This window comes from Solanum verrucosum, unplaced genomic scaffold (genome assembly GCF_900185275.1).
Source record: "Solanum verrucosum unplaced genomic scaffold, falcon-dt-bn FXZP01000108.1, whole genome shotgun sequence".
Classification (NCBI taxonomy): Eukaryota; Viridiplantae; Streptophyta; class Magnoliopsida; order Solanales; family Solanaceae; genus Solanum; species Solanum verrucosum.
Window position 1 is genome coordinate 1,605,070 of NW_026020274.1, and position 21,315 is coordinate 1,626,384.

The following is a 21,315-nucleotide window of genomic DNA, read 5'->3' on the forward strand; positions in this document are numbered from 1 at the left end:
CTTATACTCCATCCCATATGGGAAATTGGAAAAATTTCAACTTTAATGTGATGTGCAAAATAAATGAATTTTTGACATTTTTTTTTCCGAAGAAATGAGATTTTTTGTCAACACACCATTTGAATATATGAAATGATATTTTTAGATTTTTTACGTGTAATAAAGGGACTAGAAAAATATTTTTCCCAACTTTTTTTATGTTCCAAAATAAATGAAAATTTTGAAGTCCAAAAATATGTTAATTAATTTTTTTCCAAAATTGTCCTTCTCTTTTAATGGAATATGCTGTCTAGTTTTAATAGAAGTTTGGGAAAAAAAACAAAAGGGTAATGTTGATAAATTATCTTTTAGTAATTAATATCATTAACTAATGATCTTAAAAAGTACGTCACACTCCTAAAAATTTATTTATTTTGGAATGAAGGGATTAATAATTAGTAATTAAAAAAACCCGGTGATTGGTAATAATGGCGGTCTTGATCAAATTTTCGGATTCTTCACGTATACCTAATTTAGTAATTACTTAAATCAAAAGAAAATAATAGGTAGTTTATTCCGAAATGATTTAGGATTTAATTAATTAGGACATGGATTATTTCCATAATAGGTTAATTATACTCCTATAAGGTTTCCATAATTAATCACTGATTCCTATATGGATTCTAAATCACACAACTTATATTATTATAAATACATCTAAACATGTGATTGCCTTTAATAAACTCATTGATCTATAACCTTCAAGTCATCACCAACACACACAAAAAAAAATGTTGTTTTCCTCAAAGACTACTAATAATTACGTACTGATTGCAATACTCATATTTTTTCTTTTGATATTTTTCTACAAATGGACGAAAATGTTGTTGTGTTATAGAGTAACACAACAACAACGTTTGCATAATGTTGAGGAATTGGTGCCAGAAGTAGTGACAACAAAAGGAGAAACAATTATTGAAGTAGTGATCGATATTTCAGAGGAAGCAATAACGACTCCAGCAATTAAAGGAAAAAATAGTGATTGTTCTATTTGTATAGAAGAAATTAAACATGGGGAGATGGTTTTGATTCTTCCTGTTTGTTGCCATAGGTTTCATTATGCTTGTGTTAGGCCTTGGTTAAAGGAAAATAATACATGTCCCATGTGTCGTTCGAGTGTTCGCGAATCGCCATTGCCATATGCTCGAATCGATGATATAATGGAGACGCTCAATAATCATCAAGACTTACAGTCTAGTAGTGAAATAGTATGAAATTTTCACGCAATAAGCGTATGGGTTTTTTGGGGGGCGGAGTTGTTATTTTGTTTAAATCTATATATTAAGAGAGTTTTATGTATCTGATATTTTTCTAATGGAGAAGTCATATTGAAAAAATTCTTACCGTTTATATGTATTGCCGCACTATTTAACTTTGTCTCTTTTCAGTATTTTTAATTTATCATCGTATAGCTTTTGACTTTCTCTAGGGTGATTTATACAACAGAATAGTGCATCTATCATTTAGAAAAAAATTTATGTCCTTATGGTCAACTTCTATTCTGTGGTTTATTCGGATCACTTCCTGGGTCAACCCAATCGATGTTGAGTGGTTTGACCTGAATTTAGATCATTTCCCATCTAAATAGATATTTAGTATTGAATCATAGAACTTATAAAACAGATGCTTCTATCTTAGCAGCAGTTAATATTAGTTACATACTGATATTCTCATTGATAAATATTGCCTTGCATTTAGAACTTCGACTAAACATTAATTCATAACATCATGATTTACAATCTGAGCACGAAATCATTCACACGCTGGTTTCGTGTCGAAGCTGCTCAAGCAGATTGCAAAAGCTTGGAAGGCGGAGAGCGGGTAGCAGTAATCCATGGTGAAGATATCTTTTCCAATTTTCCCAAATTGCAAAATTGTTGTTTCTTGTACTGCAGCGGGTATATTGTGAGATGGATCAACTGCTGCCGCTAGTTGAAAGTTTTTCACGGATGCCACAGTAACGCGGCCTTTGAAATTTAGGCACCAGCACTGCAATTGTTCATGCCATCGAGGGGCCTTGTTTTTAAGCACAAGTGGCTCTCGAGAGGGCACTGACACCGATGAGCTGATATTTACAGCTGGCTCTTTTGCTTTTGAAGGCCTCTCATCGAAAGATTGTGGGAATGATGTAGGCGTTGGAGCACTGCCTCCCTCTTGGATAGAGGAGAAAGGGATGGAATGCATGGCACAATGCATTCTCCGAGGTCCCCTTGTACGGAGAACATTGAGTTCATAGGAAACGGTGGCTATACTGTAGTTGCATGCAGATACTGTTGGGGATACTTGCTTAGCACTGAATCGTCGACTAAGTCTACCACGATGTTGAATCGCTGCATCACTTGGAGGTTGGCTATCATATATAGTGAACTTGGTTCCAAGAAAGTTGGATCTGATCAAAGTTTATAAAGTTATTGAAACAGAATGTAAGGTAATAGAACCTTTCCATTTTTTGACATCACGAAGGACATTGATGATGGTTTAGCTATAGAAAAATAAGTAGTTCGCGGGAACTTGCCTCAGTTTGCCGACATATGTACTGCTAGCTCGAGAAAAATCATCTGAAACCAATGAAATTACGAAGTCTGTGCTTGTTGCCCTTCTGATCCTTTTGGCAGCCAGCAATAGTTTATCACTCACATCCTCAGCTGTCATGAGGTAGCAAATCAGATTTGTACTTTTCAGTGACAAAAAATTAAACTACAACACCTTAAGAAAAAGGGGCAGCCCGGTGCACTAAGCTATCGCTATGTGTGAGGTCCGGTGAAGGGCCGAACCACAATGGTCTATTATACGCAGTCTTACCCTGCGTTTTTGCAAGAGACTGTTTCCACAGCTCGAACTAGTGACCTCCTGATCACATGGAAGAAACTTCACCAGTTACGCCAACATCGCCAAGACTCCCCTTCTAAACCACAACACTAAGAAGCAATACAAAGTTTTGCAGTTCTGGTGTGGTCCAGTATATATAACTTGAAGCTATGTTGCTCTGATGCAGGTGCATGTCAAATTCTCCAAAAGTAGTGTGTTTTTTGGAGAATTTGACATGGGTGCGGCATCCGACCAAACAAACAAGGTAGATCTTGAAGTTGATACCAAACGAAACAAAATTGTGTAAAATCATCTCCATTCTATAATTGAAGTGTCAAACAATGAAAAGAACAACCGTATAAATTTAGAAAATGAACTTCACCCATGATCAAATATGTAATATACATCTTAAAGCTGATTCCAAGGTGCACAACAATTTTATATGAAACAATTCAAGTATCGAGAAGAAAAAGAGCAAGCTCAGCAGCAAAGTGTGACTTACATGGAGTCAAACCAAAGTAGAGGCGGAAAACTGAATTAGCTCTGTCCCGTTTGATAAAGCAATGAATTGGGGATTCACGGGGACCCGGCTGGTCCAAAGCACAAAGGAAAAAACAATGGTCTCTCAGTTTTTTCTTCTTTATTGGTGATAACGAAGTATAAGATAATAATCAAACAGATAAAGGAGAATACCTGTTTTAGTGAAATAGGGAATGTAAGCCTACCACATTCTTCAGGAGTTTTGACAATCTCTTTCGTAACTTCCCTCCACGACTTGCAAACAGATGCACAATAGACTACCGCTGTCCGAGCAGGAAATGATGTCTCACTCTCTTCAACCCTGTGGATAATATCCAAAAGCAGTTCTGGTGGTATATTTGCCCATTGCCCTTGTTGATTGGAATCAAAAGGAACCACATCAGGAGCTATATGTGACCGAGTTCTGTTTCGCCAATGCCTTCCTTCTACTTCTCTTCTCCTTGATATACTCCCTATCCCATTTTTCATTTCCTTCAGCTCGCGGACAATGCTCTTGAATGACATCTCTATTGATCACATCAACAAGACCTTTCCTACAATGAGATGGCAAGGAATTTAGAAGAATTAAAAGACATTTGAAAGTAAATACGAAGAGCCATAGTTCAAAGATCAAATTTCTGTCTATGAAAAAGAACTTTCAAGAATTTTCCATTTTTGGTGACTACATACACTGTTTTTAACAAGCAGCTCTAACACTACATAGTTTAGTCTGTGTCAAGCAATCATCAATAGCAAACAACAACATATCCACTGTAATCCCACAAAGTAGGTCTAGGGAGGCTAGGATATACACAAACCTTACCCCTATCTCTGTGGGGTAGAGAGGTTGTTTCCGATAGACCTCGGCTCAAAATATTGTAATCAAGGCATGACAGAAAGAAAAATAAATCGGCAGCAAAATAGCAAGATAAACAAACAAACAAAACAACAGATTGTTGGGTAACAAACCTATCCCACATTGGATGGAGAAGAAGAAATGTACCAATATATAAGTGCTCACCCAACTCCATTAGTATGAGGCCTTTTGGGATGTGCCCAAAAACAAATCCGTGAGGGCTTGACCCAAAGCGGACAATATCATACTAATGTGGAGCTAGGGTGGTGGTACGTGCGGTCCCAACACAAATGTTAGTGAAGATTAGGAGAATAAGATAGTACACATATACTAACTAATACTACAATGCTCGGCTACCTATTACCTTCCTATCCTAATACTCGACCTCCAAATCTTCCTATTTAGAGTCATGCCCTCGTAAGCTAGAGATGTGTTATATTGTGTCACGCCATCATCCATTACGCCTTAATTCCAAACAAAGTCAAGGCCGGCTATATGAATCCTCTGCAACCATTTCGCGCTATTTGAGTCCAAATCATTACATTAAAGATGAAACTAAACATAGATATTTGCAAAATGAAAACTTTATTAGGAATCCACTATTCCCATTTCAAAATTTAAGCAACAATAATACATCCACAACTTAGAATACCCACCTTCATAAAGACCTATTGATATTTGCACAATTTCTAGCACAGCTCAAGAATTTATTTTTAAAAAACATAACTTTATTAGAAATCAATTGTCAGCTCCAAAATTGAGCAACAAAAATACACCCGCAATTAACATACCCGTTTCAGAAAAAGGTAAATTAAGACCAAAAAAAGGAATAGAAAGATAGAGCTCGGATTTTGATATGAAAAGAAAATTGACGGGGAAAAAAAATAAGAATTTCTAAATCTGGAAAACAAGAAAACCCCAAAATAGATTGGTTCAAAATTAGAATAAATTAAGGGTGGGTGTGAAGAAAACAAAGCTAAACATTAATGTTTGCTAGAAATGGGAACTTCTAAATCTTTAGGAAAAAAATCATAGAGAAAACAGGAAAAACCCAAAAATAAAAACTAAAAAATGGGTCAAAAATAGATGAAAGAGAAGAAATAAACCTGCAAATTGGGTATGAACAAATACAATATTTGCTTCAAAAAATCGGTAGAATCAGATCAGATCAACACAGCTAGCTCCGGCCATCTTCTCCGGAGAAAATCTGGTGGGTAAACATTAGATTTTTCCCTTTATAAAGAGTTGCTACATAACCGGCAACCACCAGTAGCACCACCAACTCCGCCGTATCCTTCGCCGCCGCCACCACCAAGTTGAAGAGAGAGAAAAAAAAAATCAGATTTTCAATGTATTGCAAGTTCCTTCAACCAATTTTTATTTTTTTAATTAGTTGTCTTTCCACCAAATGTTTTTTCCCTTCACGTTTACGCAAAGCTTACTAGATTTTGGACCTTGGGAGTAGGAACTCCCTCACTATTATTTTCTTTAATTTAATTTATTATTAATATTTAGGAAAATTTAATGTGGATGTTGATGCACTCAAAAATATTTATTCGAAAATATTGCTATTAATAGAGATTATTTTTATTCAATTTCACATGATTTAAAAATATTTTAAACTTTTTTTCCATTGATGCTATTACTTCTTTCATTTTAATTTCTGTAATATACATTTCTTTTATGAAAGTAGTAAAATTACTTTTATACAGCTCTTTTGACATTCAGATTATTTTTAAAAATTAATTTTCATGAGATGCTTATCTATCTAACTAATTTTTAATTACTATTACAATGATATTTCTTCACTTATCTCTAATATAATATATATAAATTAGATTAAACTTAATAAAACATAATTGTATTAGTTAATGACGGAAGAGAATATTTAAACAATGGTTAAAAAGAGGGGAAACATAGTATCAAGGTTTAACTGTGAATACTTTAACAAATTAAAATTGTTTTAAAAAAACACATAATATTTATATGAATGCAAAATAATGTTAAATATTTTTAGAGTAGAAAAAATGTCGTATAAATTAAAGTGATAATAATAAAAATATATATTAGGCATGACTTTTCCTAGCATCATGGATGGCAATGGTCAATCTTGTTAGTTAGTGGGTCCTAATAAAGGATGTTATTTTATTTATTTATTTATTTATTCATCTTTGTATTATTATTTTTTATTTCTTCCCGCGTGGGTGGTGGGTCAATTTGTTTAAGCAATAAAGAAATTTCAAATATGGGAATGAAAATGGAAAATACGCTGGAAAAGGCACAATGATAATTAATTAGATTATGATATTTCAAAAAGATGACAATAATGATTAGTATTAAAACAATTTAACATGGTCGAATGATGACATGTATTTAGGTTTAACATAATTTTATTCGATAACTAATACTCCCTCCGTCCCATTTTATATGTATCCTTTTTTATAAATAGCTGGACCACAATACTTGTCATTTTATAAAATTTATGCATAAATTACTATATTTTGCCTATTATACCCTTGATAGAATAGTTAATTAATCTTGTCATTTATTAATAAAGTTGACTTAAAAAAATATTAAATAAGGGTAGAAGGGTAAAGTTACATAATTTCTTAATGCAAGTGCAAAGTAAAAAAGTGACATATAAAATGGGACAGATGGAGTAAAAGATACTCCCTATGTCCCTAATTACTTGTCCACTTTTGAATTGACACACATATTAAGAAAACAATTATTGACATAGTGAATTTATCGTTTACTCCTACTAATTATGAAGTAGATGGATTAAAATTTAAGATTTTCAAGAAATTGTACATTTTTTAATGTAATTAATTGAGGGTATAATAGGTAAAATTATTTTGTCATTTCTTGATTTGTCAAAATGGACAAGTAATTAGGGACAACAATAAAAGAAAAAGTGGACAAGTAATTAGAGACAGAGGAAGTATCTAAGCTGCTAATATTATAAAAAGTATTAAAATGATACTCCCTCCGTCCCTATTTAGTTGTCCATATTTCCTCTTTTAGTTGTCCCTATTTAGTTGTCCATTTTGACAAATCAAGAAAGGACAACAATTTTTTTCCTATTATACCCTTATTTAAATAAAGTAGTCATAAATAAAGTAAATAAACTTATGAACTTCCCAACATTGATTAGTTATCTTGAGTTAATTTATTTTGGAATTGTAAATTGTACTATAATGATAAAATTATAATTTCACTGTGCTAATCATTGTTGCCTTAATCTGTGTATCATTTCTAAAGTGAACAATTAAATAGGGACAGAGGGAGTAATATTCGTCTGTCATACTATGAAAGTTTCTGAAATTAAGGATAGTGGTGAAAAGGATGGGAGGGGTGGGTCTATCACCAATAATGAATCTATAGGGAGAGAAAAAGGAACTTATATAAGGTATTGAGTGACCAAAGAAAAGCTTTAACGAACAAAATGCTTAGGGGATATTTAAAGGCTAAATGTATTTATGGTCCCAAACATACACAATAAATTTGTAGGTAGCTTAATTTTTTTATCCTCTACTTTTTTATACATGTAACTTTTAGTTATTGAATTATGAATTCTCATTTATATTTCCTTTATCAGCTGGATTTTGGGTAGAATTAGGAAGAAATCCCTTTAGTTTGCAAGTCTCAATGGCCCCTCTATACATGTCCTCCAAATTGTACTTGAATTTAAACCCCATATCTATCAGTTTCTTTGATGAAAAACTAGCCACGTCCAACTCCTTGTCAATCCCCTTAAACCTGTCAATTATCCAAAAATATTTAAGTTGAAAATTTAATCTAAATAATCACTTACCCAATTACTTAAAACAAAAAATCTAATATATATATATATATTGATTACAAAAAATAAATAATATTGATCTGACTAGGTATTTGTATAAAGATTTCAACTAAGTTCCCATGACATGTTTACATACAGTGGCGGACCCAGGATTTTCACGAAGTGGGTTCAAGACATAAAAAATAAATAAGCAAAAATGCAAACAAAACAAATTTTGATTAATTAAAATATATCATTACAATTCTATTCTACGAGTTTTCATTTCTTGAAACCTATTCATAATACTCTCATCAGAAATAGTATTAAATATTCTTTTCTCTACATAAGGCACCATACAACTACTCAGAAAATCACCATCCATTCGATTTCGCAATTCACTCTTGATCAACTTCATTGCCGAGAAAGCTCTTTCAACTGTAGCAGTAGCAACCGGCAGGAGCAACGCAAATTTTATAAGGCGAAACACAAGAGGATAATTTAAATGCTTCTTTACCTTAACTAGCATTTCAGAAAGATCACCAAGCCATTTTAAGTTGGAGAACCTTTTATCAACATCACGGACATCAACTATATAAGTCTCTAGCTGATTCCTAAGAGTAACCATTACATTTTCACCAAAATCATCAGGATATAATTCAGTCATTCTCAATATGTTCTTGATGTCAAAACTAGAAAATGAGTCAACAGGATTTAAGCAAGCAACTCCAATAAGCAAATCTGTTCTAACCTCATTAAAACGATCATTGTGGCAATCTACCCCTTGTTTCAATCTTTTAGCGGAATGATGAGTTTCTTCTAATTGGTTCAAGTTTTCTTCCACCCGAGGAGCATTTTGAGCAGATGAACTTGATTGTGGCAACTTGGAGGATATAGGAAAGAAAAATCTCTTCATTTGATATTCAACTTTTATTACCAAATTAAAATTCTAATTAGAAAGTAACTAAACAAAGCATTGTTAAATAAATGGAATTTCAATTAAATGATCTTGCAATTTGCATTGCTTAACTTTAATAAATTGCCATAGCATCTTATTAACTTGACATTACTATGTCGAAAGCATTCTCCTCAAGTTAGATCAATAAAACAAAAGACTACAATTTAGACAATGCCCTTTTATGAGGCTAACATCATACATATCTAACTATACTAAACAATGTTAATACATTCGAAAAAAAATTACATTGACTTATGAATGAGACGGTAAATAACAAGATGGATGAAAAACTAGGCTTCAATATAAACTAAGAAGATAAAAGAATATTATGAATGATTTCTCCTCATTCAACATTTAACAAATAAAAACAAAATATTAAACAAAATAATTATAACCTTAATTTCAGAATCGAATACATAGAAATATACCTAATACTATTTGTAATTTTTTGTTGATTTTAGAATGATAAGGGATTTTTTAGTTGAAGAAATAAAAAATAACCACAATAATCATATATGTATATATAAAGACTAGAATCAAGAGCAAAAAACATACTTGTGCGAGATTTGAGAGACGAGGAGAGTTTTTTTCCTTCAACAAAAAAATATAGTACTCAAAATTTTGGGGGGAAAAGTAAGAGAGGTTCAAGAAGATTTCAACAAAGAAGAAGATAAAAGAGTTTTTAGAATTGAGAATAATAGGGATTAGTGCCTTTTTTGTTTTTAGTTTTTTTTTATTTATTGAGAATAATAGGGATTAGTGCCTTTTTTGTTGAGTTTTTTTTTTTTAAAAAAAAAAAAACTAAAAACAAAAAGGACAAAAGTTGTTGACTATTGGACTTTTAAATGTAAAAGTAAAAAGTTGTTCTACTTTTTATAGTTTCTAAATAACTAAAAGGACAAAAGTTACACCTATATAGAGGACAAAACGTGTGTGAAAGTTTATATATAAAAAAAAACGAATTAAAACTAAAATGTGGCTATAGGGATTCGATCCCGGGTTGGCTGGGAAAATTGAACCCCCTCAACCACTCAGCTAAGCTTCAGACTTGTGTTAGTGGGTTCAAAATTTAATATATACATATAAAATTTTAAAAACTGATTAAATATACATATATATATACAGTGTTATTTTTCAATGAAGTGGGTTCATATGAACCCACTTGAACCACTGTAGGTCCGCCCCTGTTTACATATATAGGATTGAGCTTAGTACATTTATAATATAAAGAATTTTTATAATATCTATTGAAGTAATTAAGAAGCATCTCATCTAAAAGTACTTGTTAGAAAGAGTACATTTTTTTACTTAGTGCCTCAATTTACGCCCATGACGTGCACTTAGGCACGATTTTTGTAATGAGCCAAGCATGTAGAGATTTTTATTATTATTATGGATGGTGGTGAGACTCAATCCCAGTATTTTTTGGATCGTCTAATACCATATTGAATAAATGAACATCAAATTTAATGAAAGCTTAAAATTTTAAATTAATGAGATGGTCATACTATACACTTCAATAATATCAATGAATCTTATCTTGTTAAACAGGTAATATGCCTTATACATTTTTGAGGTTATTCTAAGTGAGATTGTTACACACTTTAATATGTACATGAGATGATAAAGTTATGGATTAGAGTCTAACCACTATCCATTATGAGGGGAAAAAATCATGTGCTTCATTTATGAAAAAGAGTCAGTCCAAGTGTCGAACACATCAACAAGCGTATATCATTATTTCAATAAAAAAATAATTTATACTATATATCAGTCTATAAAAGTGAGAGGATCTTACTCAGAAGGAACATAGTAGTTTGGCCATTTCTGTCTGATCATGTTAGCAACATGTATGGTAGCATGATGAGAAGAGCAAATGTATCTTCCTTGTGCCTTTGGATGCTCATATAAGAATATGTGAGCCTCACAAAGATCATCCAAATGCACATATTTACCTTGTTTTATAATTGAGTAGTGTGCTTCATTCCCTGTATATAGTCGCTCATCAAAATAATAGCCAGTAAGTCTAATATTTTTAATCAACCAACTTATAAATGTGTATGTAACTTGCCCTTTTGTTAATTTGTAATCTGTCCCGTTTAATTTTACCAATACTTAAAGAATCTTTGTGTTAATAGTTAAAGATAACAAATTAAATATATGAATAGGGCAAAAAAATTGTTACATTACGATTAATATATATAACTTAAATCGTACCGGTAATTATCGAAAGTGCAGTAATGAAGCTTGGCGGGAATGTTGGGGTGATGAAGGGACCAACGACTAGTGTTGGTATAATGATAATGAAATCTATATTATTCTTTGATTTTTTATTTGTTGCTTCCCATCCTGCCTTTTCCGCCAGTATTTTAGCAGCAAAATACATCTGCAGGAAATTAATTAACTTAGGCTTAAGTCATCTACGACCACTTAAAGTTATCCGCATTATTCATTTAGACACCTTAACTAGGACTAGTACCTATTAGACACTTTAATATTAATAAATATATATCTATTGAATACAAAATGGAAACTAACTTTAAAGATAATGTGCGTGTGATTCACACGTTGTGTCTTAAAAAAGTCACAAATAAAACTATCACATGTGGCATAGGGGGGTCCAATCTAATCATAAAAAATGAATTTTCAATTTTAAGAAATAAAAAACAATTTCAACCATTAATAATTCAAAATGTTAATCAACTAAAAGAAGAAAAAGAAAAATTGTCCCCCAACCCAGCTAACCCGGGAGAATGAATTATAGGTGACAAAAAAGTGTTGAAATGTAAAAAGAGTGACTCTAGTTTTAATTATTAAGTGTAGGTGACAAATTTTTAATCAATTTTTAAAAATAATTAAATAAGTCCTCAAGTTTTTGTTTTTACACTTTCACCCACATTTAAGTAAAACCCTAATTTCTAAAATAGGAAAACCCCAAATCAGTTTTTTTTTTGTTCTCTCCCAACATCCCGCTCTTCTTCTTCTTCTTCATTATTAAGTGTAGGTGACAAATTTTTAATCAATTTTTAAAAATAATTAAATAAGTCTTCAAGTTTTTGTTTTTACACTTTCACCCACATTTAAGTAAAACCCTAATTTCTAAAATAGGAAAACCCCAAATCAGTTTTTTTTTTGTTCTCTCCCAACATCCCAACTTCTTCTTCTTCTTCTTCTATTGGTGTTGCAGGTTATTGTAGATTTCTTATTTGAAGAATTTGAGAAGGGAGAATTTCAAATTTTAATTTAACATGTGATTTGAAAAGGTCTAAGCTTTAGAAATTACTTCTTAACTGATGATTTTTAATCATTTTAACAAGTAAATAGTATTGTTTGTGTGTATTATTCATTTAAAAATTTGATTTTTGTATTATTGTTCTTGCCACTGATGTATCATAATTTTCAGCAACTAATATGACTATTTCAGTAATTTACAACAATTGCTGAATGTTGTTGTTGAATAAATTGTTGCAACTGCTATATCTATTTCAGCAGCTGCTAATAACTTACAACAATTGTGATATTTTAATATAATTTTTTTTATGATCAATTTTTTAGTTCTAAGTTACAATATTTTCAGGTATCTTCAACATCATTAATGGGAGATAGAATAGTAGTACCAGTTGATTGTAATGGTGAATGGGTCGAGTCCAACAATCGTTATATTTGGCGTGGGAAGAGTAAAGAATTGGCCGCGACAATTGCGATGATTGTGCATCGAGATATTGCATATGATGATTTTCCGAATAAAATCATTACTTGTTGTAAATTAAATTGTGAGTTGGAAGATATTGTCATCACTTACCTGCATAGTTGTGGTGAGAAGCATAAGACGGCTCCTTTTAAGATAAATGATCAACTTAGTTTAAGTACTTATTTGGAAGATGAGCCTAGAGGTGTTTTAAGGATCTACATGGTTGAAAAATTGGTGGAGAATCATAATTTATGTGATGACCAACAAGTGTTGAACGATGAATGTGGTAGAATGAATATGAATATTCCGAATGAAGAGCGTGAAGGTCAACATATTCTTTCTTCTGAAGTTCGGAATAGATTGCCCATTATTGGTGAAGTTGATGATAGGCAAGTACTATGAACTCATAAATTTACTTATTTCTAAAAGTTCATCCTCTTTGTACACTTAATTAATTTTTGCTTTAGCTGATAATTAATTAACTTAATGCTGTCATGCTCAAGATGATGGAACAGGTTTTTGCAAAGATATGTCGTTTAAGAATAAACAAGAATTAGATATTGCATTGAAAATTGCTTGTGTCAAAAAAGATTTTAGATTGAAGAAGGTAATTAATTCGTGTTCAGTGTATTGTGTCAAATGTGAGCATCTTGAGTGCAAGTGGTGGCTAAGAGCGGTGAAAGTTGAAAATTCTGATAGATTTTATATTAAAAAGTATGAAAAGATGCATACATGTGGCTCGGAACATCTTACGAGTCATAATCCACATGCCACAACAAAAGTCATTGGAGCATACTTCAAAGATAGATATCCCGAAGGTAAAGGTCCATCTACAAAAGATTTAAAAAACTCTATCCGTATTGAATTGGGATGCAAGGTTAGTTATTGGAAAGTTTGGATGGGTAGCGAGATTGCAAAGTCTTTGGTAAGAGGGACACATGAACATGGATATGGAGTGATTGATGCGTATAGTCATATGCTTAGGACATCTAATCCGGGAAGTAAAACGACGTTGAAGATTGATGAAAATGGCAGGTTCAAGTACTTTTTTGTGGCATATGGAGCTTGGATTCTTGGTTTCGCACAAATGAGAAAAGTCATAGTTGTTGATGGGACATTTTTGAGAAGTAAATATGGTGGTGTGTTGTTGTCTACTGTTGCACAGGATGCGGAGAATCATATTTTTCCGGTGGCATTTTGCGTAGTAGACTCTAAATGTGATGCTTCCTACCGATACTTTTTCGAGCAATTGAAAAGTTTTGTACTTGATACTCCTGAATTGTGCATAATCTCTGATAGACATCAAAGTATTAGAAAAATGGTTTCAATTGTATTTCCTTTAGCTCATTATGGTTGTTGCATGAGGCACTTAGGAGAAAATATTCGAAATAATTTTCACAATGCGAGTGTTGTCTACCACTTTTATAAGGCGGCAAAAGCATATAATATTGATGTGTTCAATGATCATTTTAATCGGATAAGAGATTTGGTTCCACAGGCTGTCACACATCTTGAACGCGTTGGATTTCACCGATGGAGCAGGGCATTCTTTCCCTGAAATAGGTAAAATTTATTATAGTTATTATTGATAGTTGGTATAACTACTGCAATTTTTTATAGCTACTGCTGCAATTTTTTTATAGTAACTGCTGCACTTATTTCAGCACCTGCTGAGAAATATGCAACAATTGTTATAAAAACTGTACAACAGTTATAAACACATACTTATAATATATTATTGGACACTTATATGTTACAGGTACAATATTATGACGACAAATATTGTTGAGTCGGTTAACTCAATGTTTCTTGATGAAAGAGAATATCCCATTACTGCTCTATTTGATGCAATAAACAGGCGATTTGCAGAAAAATTTCATGAGAGACGTATGAAATTCATTAATGCACCAACCATCTTCGTCCCTTCGATAGAAAAAGACATTGCAAAAAATATTAATTTGGGGAACAAGCTATTGGTCCATTAAACTGCCAACTACAAGTATATTGTCACCGGTCAAGATGAAGTTGCAACAGTTGATTTGCTAGCCAAATCTTGTACTTGTAAAGTCTTTGACATTGACAAAATACCTTGTCCACATGCTATGACAGCGCTTCGATGCCAATATGGTGATGACTATGGGAGACGCATTTATGAGTACTCCTCTTCGTATTACAATGTAGAGGTATACCTTATTGCATATGTGGAGGAAATTAAACCGGTGCCATCTGAAGAAACTTGGGAAGTTCCTATTGAGATTTTAGAGAGTAAAATATCTTCTCCATTTGTTGAGCCAGGCAAGGTTGGAAGAAGGTCCTCAAAAAGACATAAAGGAATCGGGGAATCATTTTCAACGAAGAAAAATAAATGTTCTTTATGCAAAAGAATTGGTCACAAGAGAACTACATGCTCCGAGCGAAATGTTGCATAAAAATACATTTGTTCTTCTTGTTTTTTGTGAACATATTTGATCTTATCTTTTTTGGTACTAATTGTTGTTTTTGTTGTTATTATTTGTGAACACATTTGATCTTATCTTTTTTGGTACTAATTGTTGTTTTTGTTGTTATTATTTGTGAACACATTTGATCTTATTTATTTTGGTATTAATTGTTGTTATTTTGATTGTAAGAGCATATTTTATTTTATTGTTATTCTTATTATTACTTTATTAGTTGTTGTAGAGAATTTTAGCAATTGCTATATAAAGTACAACAACTTTCTTACTTTTCCGTAGAAAAGTTCAGCAACTACTATGAAAAGTACAATAATTTTCATGCTTGTTGTAGAAGTTTAAACAATTGTTGTAAAACAATATAACAACTCGTTTAATTGTTGTAGAGAATTGTAGCAATTGCTTTGAAAAGTACAACAATTTACTTATTTGTTATAGCATATTCAAATAACTATCTCATTATACAAGATCACTATCTAATATAAATTTTATTTTAAAATTAAATCAACACTACTTTATTTATCATTAAATATGAGTGTTACAACCAATAAACAATCAATTAGCCAATTAATTTGCTTACTTGTTAAAGAAAATTTTAGCAATTGTTATATAAAGTACAACAACTTTCTTACTTGTTGTAGAAAAGTTCAACAATTGCTATGAAAAGTACAATAATTTTCATGCTTATTGTAGAAATTTAAGCAATTGTTGTAAAACAATACAACAACTCGTTTAATTGCTATAAAGAATTGTAGCAATTGTTATGAAAAGTACAACAATTTACTTATTTGTTATAGCATATTCAAATAAAATTACTACCTATTCTAGATTTTCTTTTAAAATTAGTCAATACTATCCTATTTATCATGGAATATGATTAATATAACTAATTAACAATCAATTTATCAATTTAAGTTGATTACATGTGAAATTACTTAATTGATCGTCTGGTATCTCAGATAACTATCTTATTATACAAGATCACTATCTAATATAAATTTTATTTTTAAATTTAATCAACACTATTCTATTTATCATTAAATATGAGTGTTACAACCAATAAACAATCAATTGCTCATTATAAATCGATAACATGTGAAATTGTAATGGAATTGATCGTCTGGTATCTCAAATAACTATCTCATTATACAAGATCACTATCTAATATAAATTTTATTTTAAAATTAAATCAACACTACTTTATTTATCATTAAATATGAGTGTTACAACCAATAAACAATCAATTAGCCAATTAATTTGCTTACTTGTTAAATAAAATTTTAGCAATTGTTATATAAAGTACAACAATTTTCTTACTTGCTATAGAAAAGTTCAGCAATTGCTATGAAAAGTACAACAATTTGCTTAATTGTTGTAGAGAATTTCAGCAATTGCTGTAAAAAATACAACAACTTATTTAATTGCTGTAGAGAATTTCAACAATTGGATGAGTCAAATCCTCACCTTCTACTAGTTCACTAACATCACAATTTTTTTTTCCGATTAAAATATCAATTCATCAAATTTAAAATACCACATTCACTAATGTACAACAAAAGTGAATTAAAAGTGTAGCAAAATAGTGGTAAAAATGCATATCCACAAGCTGCCCCTTCAATTCATCAATTTCAAAATACCATATTTACTAATGTACAACAAAAGTGAATTAAAAAGGGTAGCAAAATAGTGGTAAAAATGCATACCCACAAGCAGCCCCTTCAATTCATCAATTTCAAAATATCATATTCACTAATGTACAACAAAAGTGAATTAAAAGTGTAGCAAAATAGTGGTAACAATGCATTTTCACAAGCAGCCCATTCTTCATCACTCTTTCAACTCCTTTTTGAATTCATCAATTTCAAAATACCATATTTACTAATGTACAACAAAAGTGAATTAAAAAGTGTAGCAAAATTGTGGTAAAAATGCATACCCACAAGCAGCCCCTTCAATTCATCAAATTCAAAATACCATATTCACTAATGTACAACAAAAGTGCATTAAAAGTGTAGCAAAATAGTGGTAAAAATGCATATTCTCAAGCAGCTCCTTCATCAAATTCAAAATACCATATTCACTAATGTACAACAAAAGTGAATTAAAAGTGTAGCAAAATAGTGATAAAAATGCATATTCACAAGCAACCCCTTCTTCATTAAATTCAAAATACCATATTCACTAATGTACAACAAAAGTGAATTAAAAGTGTAGCAAAATAGTGGTAAAAATGCACATTCACAAGCAGCCCCTTCTTCATCACTCTTTCTTACTTCTTTTTGAATTCGAATCAGCCTCTTCATCTGCAATATCAGCCCCTTCATCTGTAATATTAAAAAAATGAATTTCACATGTAAAAATGAAATATATATAACACAAGGCAAATCTTAGAAAGATGATTAGAATATAATTTTACCTTTACTATCTCCGAACACCAATTCTTTTTCGATAATGGTCTCATTCACTTTTCCCTTTTTCTTTTTTCTAGCACTTGACAATGCCTTCGAAATTTGTCTCTTTGTTCTTTTAACATAGTCGGGAGTATATGGATGAGAAATCTTTGATGATGGCCTAATACCTCTCTTAGACTTCATGGTGACGATAGCTTTCTCTAAAGACTCAATCTTAGCATTCATGGTAACGATAGTTTTCTCTAAAGACTCTACCCTGACATTCAATAAATCTATCGTCTCCTTAGTGGATGGAGTTTCTTGAAGACAAAGAACATTCTCATCGATCGGAGAAGATGTTCCTACTCCAAAACCACCACTAATATCACCGAAGTCTCCTCCTCTTTCGAAATCAACACCATCAGTACATCTATCAACATTTGGAGTAAATTCTCCTCCTCCTCCATCACCAACACCACTAAAAACTCCCTCAAAAATTGGAGAAGATGCTCCTCCACCTCCTACATCAAGATTATGCTCATCAATTATGATGTCTCTTTTTATAGCCACAACACCATTCAAATCTATCTCAAGCTTTTCAATCTTATCATCCTTGGTTCTACATGTAAAAATAATAATAATTAAAATGTGATAAAGCAATTGTTGCATTTAAAGATTATTATATACCAGTTGTTCTAATTGTTCCAGCAATTGTTGTAATAACTTCAACAATTGACATCAACTAATTAAACAAAGAAAACACTTGTTGAAAAGGCTACAGCAAAATCAGAAAAGCAACAACAATTTCACTTTAACTAAAAATGTTTAAAGAATAATGCTTACCGAGTCTTGAGGGGGATCAAACAACTCATTAATGTCAACTAATTCGTTATTAGTCGCCTAAAGCCATCGAAAAATCCTCGGTGAAGACACTTGTTTCGAAAACACCTTATATTTCTTTTGGAGGAAAGGAACAACCTCAAATGCCCAACACTACATAAAATAATCACAAAAGGAGATCAAAATATTGGAAGCACCAAAAAATAATGAAATAAATATATATATGAACTAAACTAAAATAAAATTTACCATAAAGGCCCATGGAAAGCCATAAAGATTGGTAGTCTTCCCATCAATAGTCTTCACCGCTTTCAATAGATGCTTAATTGTAATATCATAGCTAATACGACCCCATGGATAAGCAGAAAATGCTTTTCTATCGGCCGAGAGCAAAATCCACTTCTTTGGAATATTTGTATTCACATCTTTTGGGCAAAGAAAGCTATGAAGAAAATAAAGTAAACACAATGATTTTTTTACATCTTTACTAAGATTTTTGGTTTGGAGATGTTCAATCAACTCATTTCTCTTGCAACTCCTTCCCACAACCTCAAGAATTTCTTTTCGTCTCATTTTTGTCTTAGTTGACATATTTTCAACATCATACACATCTTCATTATGGCAATTTAAGCCGGTGATGATAGCAAACTCCTTCATTCCAAAACAAATGGGCATGCCACTATAATTTATCCAAATTTCTTCTTTTCGATGGCTATAAATTTGACGTCGAAGAAGTTGATTGACTAAACTCATTTGAAATCTTATACGAGTACCTTCAAGTTGTAAGTAATTTCCGAAAATAGAAGATCGAAAGAACTTTACCAATTTTTGTTCTTCTAAAATCGTTCTAAATTTAGAAAACTTACGTAACTCCGACTTAACAGTTAAAGAACCTCTTAAGTTTGGATACCTATCAATCATTGACTCCAAATTGTAATTTGCATACCTAATCGACTTCACAATGAAGTTATCGGGTGAAGGACTGAGCGGAGATAATTCAACAATAGGAGATGTCCCTTTTTCTGGAATGGCTATATCATTTTGTTCCTCCTCAACTGCTCTATCATCTCTTTCTACATTTGTAGAAGAAACATCTATTTCATGTTCTCCTTCTTCTTCTATAGATTTTTTCAAATTTGTGTTTTCTAGTTCTTCTTCTCTTTGTCTTTGTGTTCTAATTCGCCTTTCATACGTTTTAGTAGGAGTTCACTACAACAAATTTGATTATCAAGGACAAATAATTTCGTCATCTATAAATCATATTTCGTCACTAAAAATTTTGTGTGACAAAAAAAAATTCGTCAATCAGTCGTCACTAAATGTGTGTCGCTAAAAGTATACAAAGACGATTTAGTGTTTCGTCGCTAAAAATATTATATTAACTACAAAAATAAAAATCGCCTCCAAATGCATAAATATTTGTGACAAATTTATTTGTCATAAAAAGTGTAACTTTTTTGTAGTTAATAGTATGTTTTGTCACTAAAAGGGATATTACTACTGACAAAATTATATCGTCGCTAATTATTTAGTTCAATCAGTGACGACAATAATTGTCTCTAAAGTTATATATATTTCGTAGTTGAACAAATCTAATATCGTCGCTAATGACTATTTTTTATACACAAAAAATATTTTGTCCTAAAATATATAAATTAGGTACAATTTTATTATTATAAAAAAGGTTAATAATTTTGTGGTTAAATCTATCATTTTGTCACTAAAAGGATTGCTTTTACCGACAACATATATTGTCATTAAATATTATCATGATATTGTCACAAAATAATAAAATAATTCATATTCCATAAAAAAAGGTACTAGGACAATATACTTTTGTCACTAAATGTAGTCAACTTGTGATGAAATAATTTTTTCATGACAAAATATTTATCTTAAAAAAATTATTTTTATCGTTGCTACAAGTTACCTTTGATGATAAAATATTTTGTCACTAATCACTAATAATTGATGACATTTGATTATTTTATATTGACATTATTTATTAAATTAGAGTTGCATATTGAAAATTAAATAGTAAAATATGCTATATAATGATAAAATTCACCTATGATCATATAATAAAACAACTAAAATTATACTAAGATAATTCTCATTACAAACTCCTTAAATAAAAGTAAAATATGTCCAATAACAAAAAAAATCTAACTAAAATATACTAAATATTACTCATAAACAAAGACATAAAAGTAAAAGTTCCTTCCAAAGTATCAATAATGTGCTGACACTTAGCTTGCAATCAATCTTGATTCAATTTTCACCTTTTATACCTGTAACAAAAAAAGACAAAAAATAAATGTAAGATTTAAATTGAGATGTTCATACTAGAGTCAAAAGTAAAATATGTACCATGAGTGTCTTTCATAGGTTGTAATGTCCAGTTTTATAAGACTTATTGGATAGATTGTCCTTGGTATTACAATTCCGTGTATATATATATATATATATTGGTAATTTTCAATTTATAGTATAAATTTTATCATTATAAGTTTAACATAAGTGAAAGTTTACGGAGTATATCATCACAAACTACTCTACATGGCAACATAAACTCCATCATTCATGAAAACTACTAAATATTAAAATAAAATGTAATCTATGTAGGAATTCTCACATTAGAATCAAACATGACGTGAATTAAAGGAGAAACTACATATAACTATAATTTATAGCCTCATTCATTTCGTTGCAAAGAAAAAAAAGGATGAGAGTTCTAGAAAACAAAATTCAAGTAAATTTTTAGAACATAATAGAAACAAGCCATCAAGTTGTAAAACAAATTTATCTGACTAAGAAATGACACAAATGAAGTAGCCAAAAGGGTTTTTTTTTATTGAAGTCGACATATAAATTAGGTGCATGTTATCAACAATGTAATTCTCATTCATTTTTTCAAGGGTCTAACTCAGACATTTAAAGAAGATATTTTTAGTTCTTTGTATACAAACATCATATAAGCAAA

At 31.1% G+C, this 21,315-nt stretch overlaps 1 protein-coding gene and 1 pseudogene across 2 annotated transcripts; both read right to left on the reverse strand.

Annotated features, from left to right (window-relative positions):
- Window positions 1-1,668: 1,668 nt before the first annotated feature.
- Window positions 1,669-5,699, reverse strand: LOC125834017 (tubby-like F-box protein 5). 2 transcript variants are annotated; one of them, XM_049513194.1, is made up of 5 exons: window positions 5,329-5,699; window positions 3,541-3,920; window positions 3,350-3,437; window positions 2,555-2,684; window positions 1,669-2,428 (listed from the first exon to the last, which is right to left on the reverse strand). In XM_049513194.1, the coding sequence occupies exons 2-5, from the start codon at window positions 3,889-3,891 to the stop codon at window positions 1,792-1,794; spliced, it is 1,206 nt and encodes a 401-aa protein (XP_049369151.1). In that variant the 5' UTR covers window positions 3,892-3,920; window positions 5,329-5,699; the 3' UTR covers window positions 1,669-1,791. The 2 variants fall into 2 exon arrangements, with proteins under 2 accessions (XP_049369151.1, XP_049369152.1); XM_049513195.1 differs by lacking the exon at window positions 5,329-5,699 and adding an exon at window positions 4,879-4,998.
- A 2,089-nt stretch (window positions 5,700-7,788) lies between these two features.
- Window positions 7,789-21,315, reverse strand: part of LOC125833846 (dihydroflavonol 4-reductase-like) — a 35,108-nt pseudogene continuing 21,581 nt past the window's right edge.

What these genes read in the sequence shown, in the direction of transcription:
- LOC125834017 (XM_049513194.1), bottom strand. Translation starts at nt 3,891, where the DNA reads ATGTCATTCAAGAGCATTGTCCGCGAGCTGAAGGAAATGAAAAATGGG. An exon ending in TCCCTATTTCACTAAAACAG is followed by an intron (nt 3,438 to 3,540) that starts GTATTCTCCTTT and finishes GCTTTGGACCAG; the next exon opens with CCGGGTCCCCGTGAATCCCC. An exon ending in CTACTTTGGTTTGACTCCAT is followed by an intron (nt 2,685 to 3,349) that starts GTAAGTCACACT and finishes ACCTCATGACAG; the next exon opens with CTGAGGATGTGAGTGATAAA.